This window comes from Lactuca serriola, chromosome 8 (assembly GCF_051521515.1).
Source record: "Lactuca serriola cultivar US96UC23 chromosome 8, Lser_US96UC23_V15, whole genome shotgun sequence".
NCBI lineage: Eukaryota > Viridiplantae > Streptophyta > Magnoliopsida > Asterales > Asteraceae > Lactuca > Lactuca serriola.
In genome coordinates, this window is record NC_136415.1 from 30249949 (window position 1) to 30259706 (window position 9758).

At 35.5% G+C, this 9758-nt stretch overlaps 1 protein-coding gene across 1 annotated transcript; it reads left to right on the plus strand.

Annotated features, from left to right (window-relative positions):
- Positions 1-2601: 2601 nt before the first annotated feature.
- Positions 2602-6783, plus strand: LOC145065949 (glucosamine inositolphosphorylceramide transferase 1-like). Its single transcript, XM_079013067.1, has 4 exons — positions 2602-3035; positions 3621-3743; positions 4495-4662; positions 4743-6783. The coding sequence occupies exons 1-4, from the start codon at positions 2748-2750 to the stop codon at positions 6327-6329; spliced, it is 2166 nt and encodes a 721-aa protein (XP_078869193.1). The 5' UTR covers positions 2602-2747; the 3' UTR covers positions 6330-6783.
- The last annotated feature ends 2975 nt before the right edge of the window (positions 6784-9758 follow it).

Here is a 9758-nt window from a genome sequence, read left to right on the forward strand (position 1 = left end):
CGTTTTTAGCACTTATTATGTTTTAGTTGACTGACCCGAATCTACGGGTATTACAAATTCCATTATAGTTTTTTGTTTAACTAGGATGAAACCACAATCTTGCACAAGGTAATGGTTCACATTCTGAAACCATGTGAATTTAGTCATATTGTTGGATTTTAATTATGGTAATGGTAAGGCTTTGCCATGAATATTTGTTATTTTCTTATGCAGGGTGTCTATATCTTTGAAATGGGTACATGGAGAGTTTGTGTGTGGTAGAAGCATGCTCTTATGATATTTATAACCACAAAATACTCTAATTTTAATGTTTTATAGTTGATTTAAATCATGTTGATGATTAGAAGCATTTTATGTAAATTATAGAAACTTTTAATTGATTTTCATGTTTGTCAATTCTTACTACATTGGTCTTTAAAACTATTGTTGCTCTATATACAAATAATGTTGGGTTATAGTGAATCATACAAAATCTTTTTAGCATATATTTTACCCATATGATGTATCCCTGTTATTGAATTTGGATTGGTTGGTTTATGGCTATGCTTATGTTGTTGTAGTCGAACACATGTAATAAATGGTCGTTCTTGTTGCATATCCATGTGAGATTCAGGGGTTGTTTGATATGGTGTCTAACTGGGTCCAAAGAGGGATTGGGTCCATAAAATACCAGTTGACATGTTTGATAGGGATTATGGATGTAAGGACTCGGTCCAATAAAAACAGCAAACTCGGTCCTTGCTTTCTATTTGATGGACCGAGAAAAAAAAACAAAAACCAACGTTGCCCTACAAAAGTTGTGACTGAGGTTCTAATTTCATCCTCTCCCTCTGATAACCTCCCCTCGACGAAGCAACGAGAGTTCCATTCGTGATCAAAAGCAACAGAGGAATAACCGTGATCAACAACATCATCAACAGGTATCGATTTTCTTTTTTTTTTGTCCTTATCTTTTCCTTATTGCTTTCTATTCATCTACCCACATCAATCTCATAAGCTCCAGAAGCTACACTGACTTTCTCACTAACACAAGCCGTGATTTCAATGGTTTAATGTATTCTTAAATTAAGAATCAAAGCTTATTCTCAACTATTCTTAAGATTACTCAGGGAATTTCCAAAGTTCTTAACGTTTCTTGCAAGTTGCACTCAACAAGATATAGTGGGTATTCCTGTACGTTATTCTATCATCATTCTCATTGGTTCTCCTGAAATCGCAACTGAAAAGAAAATATGAGTTGTCTAAAATGATAGAGATCCAACATAATGCACGACATTGGGACAAGGCTTTATTTTCAGAAAAGCATGGGGTAGACCTTATCTACATTAATGCAGAGAAAAGATACAGGGAAGAAAGATTGTATGAAATACTTTGCGGATGACTTGTGTGGCTGAAGGTTCTTACATCTTCATGTGATGTCTTGCAAGTGTCAAGAAATATATAAACTCTCAAAAAAGGTTATATGATTGTGAAGTGAGGCTCCATAAAAGAAAAGGCTAGCAAAGGGTATTTTCGTCAGTTTGGTTCTAGAAAAGATAAAGTTGCAGCAGTCGATCTGTATCAAGATAGATGAAAGAAAAATAAAGGGAAATGTTCATATTGTTGTGGGTTAGTAGATCTTTAATCTTCTAACTCGGTCAGCTCTAATCCAATCAACAACTATCAAACGACCCCTTAATGTTCCAATATGTTGTTATAACAATATTTGTAGCTTCTAGATGTTTAGACATACTAGAACTTGTAGATTCCCTAAAAAGTTACTGGAAATAACTAGTACTTTCTTTGATTTGTTTGTTATAGCAATATACTTATAATTATTCTTATATAACATTATACTTTAAATAAATTCATAAGATTTTTGATAACTTTTTTTCTCAAACCAATAGATTTTATGCAGCACAAAACATAATGGTAAATTGGTTATTTTCATCATTCAATACAATCGTTCATATGTATAATCAAACAACATGGTTTCAGCTTCTGTTAAATGCAGATGCGGTCAGATCTTACTTAGTCAATAACTATTAAAGAGCCACCAACTTTTTATGGACAAAAGATAAAAGAGCCTCTAACTTTTTATGGACAAAAGATAGAACTAACAGCTTTCAATTATCACATACAAGAATCGAAATCGTTATACAAGATTTAAACAACTTACTTCCTTTTATCCTTTACCTTCTTATTAAATGCAATAAAAGAATTGAAAAGACGGAAAACGTGAGTTATAACTTACAACTCACACGTCAAGAAAACTTTTTGTAGTGTAAGCGGCAAATTGAAAATTACAACACATCTCGAGTCTTTAATATGATAATATCATTAGGCATCATTCTTGTTTCGGATTGTCGACATTAAACACATATCTACCTTTATTGGTGATCTACATGAAATTTATAGCTATAAACAATTCCCAAATTACACATACACATCATCCGGTTTATCTTTAATCTTTATATATATATAAACACGCACGTCACGCTATCCCAACACACACCACCGCATAGGTGTCTGCCACCTTTTCTTTCACCACCATTTTGGGAATTTTAGATAGAGAAACAAGCACCACCCACTCCGAATTCTTGATATAATCTCCATCGCATATCGATATTTGGAGCGAATGCTTTGTGTAATTTGAAAACCCTTTTGATATTCAATAATCTGGAGATTTGTGTATGAGATGATCTGTTTATCGACGGATTGTTGATCGATTTAAATCACCGCCGTTGCAGTTTACTGTTCCCGGCGACATGGGTTCGAGTCCGTTTGTGGGCATTACCGGCGGAACGTCAGATAAAACCCACGGGTCCCGGTGGCGTGTGCACGACAATGGTGGTGGTCATTCACCGACTGTGCACTACCTGTTTGTTTCGTTTCTGTTGTGTAGTTCGGTTGGGGTTTTCTACATCTTTTATTTGTTCAGCAACCCTAATTTGAATTATAACAATTCACTCGGTTGTCAAGAAGATAACGATGGTTCATGGGCAATCGGAGCTTTCTATGGCGATTCCCCTTTTTCTCTTAAACCCATCGAAGATGTAAGTTCTCAGCTCAATCGTCTACCTTCTTATGCATCTTCCTTATTTAGGGATTTACATTGCTCCCAAAAATTGATGATTTTGTTTATTTTTTTCGGAATCAAACTTTGTTATGGTTTATTATCTGAAATCATTACATTATTTTAAAAGCTCAGAACCTTTTTCTAAGATCTTATATATGAATGGACTATGGTGTGGGACTATTATGAACTTTTTAATTGGGGAATCAAAATAATTAAAGAAATTGTGTTTTTTGCTTGACTTTTTTGGTATATGCTATTATGATGCGAGTGTTACTCTTCTATGACTTTTTTTATTTAACTTCTTTGATTAATTTGAAAAACATTAGGCTTTTTGTGGGTTATAGATATATGATTGGATATATTATGATATATCTGATTTGGAAGTCAAATTAATTAAAGAAGCTGTCTTTTTTGCTGGATTTTGTGATATCTCAAGTGGGTATTACTGTTCTAAGATTCTCGATTTGAATGCTTTAATTAAATTAAATAAAGATTAGACTTTTTTTTGTGGGGTTTTGATATATGAAGTGGGTCTTTCATCTTTGTTTGAATGGATTTGCAGATGAATATTTGGGACAATAAAAGCGCAGCATGGCCTGTAGCGAACCCAATTTTGACTTGTGCTTCAGTTACTAATTCTGGGTTTCCAAGTAATTATGTTGCTGACCCTTTTCTTTATGCTAAGGTAATTTCTTTATTGTATTTTCCTTTTCCAATTTCATGATCACATGAAATGAATTTTGATCATATATTCTGTTTTTAGCCAAAGATTAGGCTTCCACCAATCTGTCTTAAAGCATGTCACTTTTATGAAATTTAATGGGTAAAGTTCATAAAGATGCACTTTCTTTAATTGTTTTTAATATCGCTTCAAGATGTAGAAGATCTGTTGTATACCCTAATCAAGAATTCTTGGATCCAGAGCTGGTTAAAGATTCACTTTCTTTAATGGTTTGTTATATTACTTGGTATAATATTTGCTCTTTTTGAAAAGGAAAAGAGGAAGTGGGCTCCTATCGTGACCTCAAATTATCATGTCTAGGATCTTATTTGAGTTAGTTGTTTACTCCCTTATTGTCCATATATAGTTTGTTCGTTTTTTTTAGGAAATAATGAGAGTTATAATCGCTTAAAAGTACCCTTTTTTATAAGGGTTTATTAGTCTTTTCCAATCAAGGTTGATTGCTAGTGAATGTAGAATGAACGTTACGAAAAGTAGATTTTTCCTATTAAATCTTGACTTCTTTCAAATTTGCCCTCATTTATTCAACTAAGATGTTTCTTTTAAAGAACGATTAAATAACGAAAGACAGAAAAATGAGACTTTTGTCTTTTAAAGTCCTTCGTTTTTATAAACTTGCCCTTATTTGATTTTTCCTTCCGTTTCCCATATTTTTAAGCCATCATTTATCCTAACAACACTTATTATGACTCAGGATGATTTTCTTTACATGTTCTTTGAAAACAAGAATGTGATAACAATGCAAGGAGATATTGGGGTTGCAAGAAGCAATGATAATGGAGTAAATTGGGAACAACTAGGAGTAGTTTTGGATGAAGATTGGCATCTTTCACATCCATATGTATTCAACTACAATCATCAAGTAAAATTCCTTACTTTAAAACCCCCAATTTCTTTATTTCCAATCATCCATATATCATCATCTTTTACATTTCCTTGTAGATATACATGATGCCTCAAGGAAGTGGAACCCGTGACATTCGTCTTTACAAATCAATCGAGTTTCCTTTCAAATGGAAACTCGAAAAGATCATTTTAGAACGCCCTTTGGTCAATTCCGTCATCATATACCACGAAAATATGTATTGGATTTTCGGTTCTTACCAAACCCGGTTGACCTTCGGTGACCTTGAAATCTGGTATAGTAAAACCCCGTTTGGGCCGTGGACCCCACACATGAAAAACCCGTTTACAGGACCACGAAACGGAGGTCGACCCTTCGTCTACAACGGGAATCTTTACCGATTAGGTCACAGTGAAAACATCCGTGTGTTCAAGATCGAACATCTTACAACTCACCATTACATAGAATCGGAAGTCGATTTCAAGGTTGAAAAGTCAACAAAAGGTATAAACGCATGGAATGGGGCCCGATCTCACCACTTGGATGTTCACCGGTTGAGAACCGGGGAATGGGTCGCGGTTGCAGACGGGGACCGGACCCACTTTGGGGATGTGACAAGTAGACACGTGGTTGGGTGTGGTTTGATTATCACCTCCGGTTCAATGGTTCTTTTAACATGTTGGTTGCTAGGGTTTATCAAGTGCTTCATTCCACTCGCACATATCAAGAAAAGAAACGATTCCATTTTAAATTGGGAGAGATTGAAATTGAGACTCCGGTTGAATCAAACAATTAACCCTAATACTTACATAGGTAAGTTTATTTTAACTGTTCTTTTAATATTATCGATCGTGATAGCATGTATTGGATTCGGGTACATGTATGGGGGAAACGGGTCGGAAAAACCGTATCCGGTTAACAACCATTTTTCACAATTCACTTTATTAGCAATGACATACGATGCCCGAATGTGGAATTTGAAAATGTATGTAAATCATTATTCCAAATGCGCATCGGTTCGCGAAATCTTGGTGGTTTGGAACAAAGGGAAACCGCCAAACCCATCGGAATTGGAATCCGCGGTTCCGGTTCGGATCCGGGTCGAGGAGAAAAACTCGTTGAACAACCGTTTCCGGGTCGACCCGTTTATCAAAACCAAAGCGGTTCTCGAACTGGACGATGACATCATGATGAATTGTGATGATCTTGAACGCGGGTTTAAAGTCTGGCGGGAAAACCCGACCCGGTTAGTCGGGTTTTACCCGCGGTTAGTCACCGCACCGCCACCGTTAAAGTACCGACCCGAGAAACATGCCCGGAAACATGACGGGTATAATATGGTTTTGACCGGGGCGGCGTTTGTTGACCGGGAATTCGCGTTTGAGAGGTATTGGAGTGAGGAAGCGGAATTGGGAAGGAAAATGGTGGATGAGGTTTTTAATTGTGAGGATGTTTTGATGAATTTTTTATATTCCAATTCTACCCCTGGGGGGCATTCGGTGGAATATATAAAACCGGCTTGGGCGATTGATACGTCCAAGTTTTCCGGGGTTGCAATTAGTGGGAATACACAAGCACATTATCGGGTGAGGAGTAGGTGTTTGGAGAAGTTTACGGAGTTGTATGGGGGGATAACGGAATGGAAAGTTGGATTCCGGAGGAGGAAGGACGGTTGGGATCGATAGATTTATGGAAAGTTTAATTCCGGAGAAGGATTGTTGTCAATTATGCAAAAATTTTGGAGTATATTTTTGTATACAAAGGGTAATTACGGTAGACAATAAAAGAGAATTGTGATATTTGAATAAGCCATAGAATTTTGTTTCTAGTTACTTGGTGAAGTCTTGTGTACAGGGACAATTGATATGGTGATTTATTCTGTTGTTATATCTTAATATGGACGAGGAAAATTGAAATAGTATGAAAAGGAAATGAACATGATTAATTACATGTTATAAGTATCTTAAGGGGCTGTTTAATGTTATAAGTATTTTTTGGGACTGTTTGATGGTTGCTGACCAAGTGATTTAGTGAGTTTCTGATTGTATTTCTCTTTAATTAAAACTATATTGGTTGATTATATATTTGACCGGACATTATTGAATGAGAATGGTTATTCTACTTTTTTGTTTTTTGTTTTATTTTGTAGCATGAGAATGGTTATTTTATTTTTTTGTTTTTTTGTTTTATTTTGTAGCGAATAAAATGCATCTAGGATTGTTGTTTTAATTTGTAGTGAATAAAATATATCTAGGATTGTTGCATTGTTTTGTAAAGGAAAGTTGCAATAAAGAAAACTATCTTTTTATCCACATTAAACAAGAAAATGTAGATACAAATAGTCAAATATGATCACGTTTTGTCCATATCCAATCAATTTTACTCCTATCAGTCCATATCCAATCAATTTTACTCCTATCACATACAACACAATCTTTTTGGTTCTTTTACATTTTACAGTTTTTTGCATGATACGGTTTACATAAATGACACAAAAAACATAGTTTTATATCAAAACCTAAACCACAAACATTACCTTCGGTTATTTACATCAAAACCCAAATGCCTATCTTTCATTGCAAACTTCAACTTATCTTTTTTTTTTTTGGAAAGGGAACTTTCCTAACGAGGGTTTCCGGGCCAGCTTTCGTGCACCTGACTAATCTCCGCTGCAAACATGAGGCTTTGCATCATGCCCTTTTTTCCCTCCAAAATAAGGATACCTATTTGTAATATTTAGTTTGTATAAATCTTATTAGATTTGTTATGGGAGGTCCTTTGTGTTTTCCATCGGTGTGACATGTATCTTGATTCATTTTTTTTTCTAATACGGTTATTTACAATTTCAATTTTATAGTGTTTTGCAAATAAATTTGTATGAATACAATATTAGATAGTTGGTGCTTACTTACCTGTGCGAAGGAAAGGAAGTTTCACAGCAGGGTTGGAAAACGTTGATGAAGGATAAAGAAGAAAGAAAGGCGGTGAAAAAAAGTATAAAGTAAAAACGTGTTGCTAAAGTTAAATTTCTATTTCATATTGACGGAAATAGAGAAGATTATGGTGATGTGGTCTAGATATTGATTTGGATTCAGATTACAATCCGAATCAAATCAAATTGTTATCTAAATCACTTACCAAGGGTAAACTTGTAAATAATTCACATTACGTCTACTCTTCATACACCATATCTTCCATTTGTGTCATTAAATTCCTAGACATTATTCCTTTTTGATTAATCCGTAATCATCCTCTCTTTCCTCTTAATCACCTACACCAAAAGGTTAATCACGGCATATTTAAACCCAAATTAGGAGATGTCCACGCAGGGGCGGTTTCATTGAGGTGTTTGGTGTGACACCGACAACACCTACTTTCTCAGGATGTAGTGGAAAAAATTTTGATTTTTTTAATTCTTACCTGTTGTGTTACTACGTAAAAAAATTTGTGCAACTACGTAAAAAAATATGTCACTCTATCGTGGATTACCAAACCCAAAAATATAATTATAAGTTTATACCTTATAATTAATCAATTAGAAGCCCAATGTTTTAATCCACTATTAATTGTATTTGTAGCCCAAAACCCCAAATAAAAAATGAATCAGACAAAATAACCTAATCCTCAATGGTTTGAAAGTGTTCGGTCGGCAATTAGAAAAAAGAAAATTAAATCACGAGGCAACCTCCTCACGAGTCACGACCTCACTGTTTCTTCCCTTATGTCCATTCCTTTGTGTTTCTTCCTTCCCTGTCCCTTTCGACAATTGACAAAAGTTAAAGGGCAAGGCTACGTGTCTTGATTACAAAATCGACTCCATCAATATACTTTGAAATTTTACCAATTCTTTTAGGTATTCGAAATTGGTATGTTTCTATTGAAGTTATTGCTTGACTTGAGTGAAAATGATATATTTTTATTGAAGTTGTTGTTTTATTAGGTGAAATTGCTTTGCTTTTATTGAAGTTATTGTTTGATTAGGTGAAATTTCTATGTTTTTATTGAAGTTATTGTTTGATTAGGTGAAATTGCAATGTTTTTATAAGTTGAACTAAGTGGTTTTCTTACCAAAAAACCAAGACCTAATCCTAATGAAAGTGGTGAAGGATGTTCCCAAACACCAATGTAACGTCTGCAGATTCGGGTTGGTAGAGACGATGAGCATCAAAAATGATTTTTTTATGGAAGATTATTTAGAAGGATTAATCTTAACCAAGTTGTAGAATATGTCACAAGGGTTCCGTACATATAAAAAACGTCAAAATCCGAGTTATAACGAAGAAGTTATGGTCCGTCGAAGTTTCGTGACGGAACCGGCACGACATCGGGAGACGTAAATAGTAAATTTTTGATAAAGGACTTTTTAGCCTTAGTGTTCTAAACAAAATTTGCATTATACGTTAAACCGAGAGCGTCCATAAAAAGAACGCTCAAATCTAACTTTGTATGAGGAAGTTATGAATTTTCTAAGATTTGGCATAGCCGTACACGGCCCGAAACTCGAATTTTAGTTCGAGCAGTTTTTGGCCTACGCGACCTAAATGAGAGTTGAAGATCTCATTTATAGGAACTCAACGATAATAAGACAGACGAAAACGGAGTCCGTATGTAAAACTTATGAATTTTACGCGGACATTTAACAGTATAATCTCCTCCTACTGTTAAGTTGAAGATAAGCCGAGAATTAGCCGACGGAGTCTAAATGAAAGTTGTAGAACTTGTTTTTACCTACGCATGGGTATAAAGAACGTAGAAAACGGAGCTCGTATGCGAAAGTTACGGGGTTTAGAAGTCGGCATGGTGTTGTGCCAAATCGAGTGACGTGGCTGAATATGGGCCAAGGCTTTCTCCCAAAGGCAAGCCACCAGGTGGTGAAACCTGGCCATGAACTCGAAGAGTAGGACCTCCTACTCGACGAGTAGAGCAAGATTCCAGCCTATAAATAGAGGTGACGGGTTCCCTCATTCTTCACAGGATTTCAGCCTATAAATAGAGGTGCCTGGTTCCCTCATTCTTCACACCTTCCCAACTTCACTTTCTCTCTCTTTACTTTCTCTCTCTAAGCCCCCAACCCCCCCCCCCCTAAGCCTAGGTAAACCCCCTAGCACCTGAAG

What these genes read in the sequence shown, in the direction of transcription:
- LOC145065949 (XM_079013067.1), top strand. Translation starts at nt 2,748, where the DNA reads ATGGGTTCGAGTCCGTTTGTGGGCATTACCGGCGGAACGTCAGATAAA. An exon ending in CTCTTAAACCCATCGAAGAT is followed by an intron (nt 3,036 to 3,620) that starts GTAAGTTCTCAG and finishes ATGGATTTGCAG; the next exon opens with ATGAATATTTGGGACAATAA. An exon ending in TATTCAACTACAATCATCAA is followed by an intron (nt 4,663 to 4,742) that starts GTAAAATTCCTT and finishes ATTTCCTTGTAG; the next exon opens with ATATACATGATGCCTCAAGG.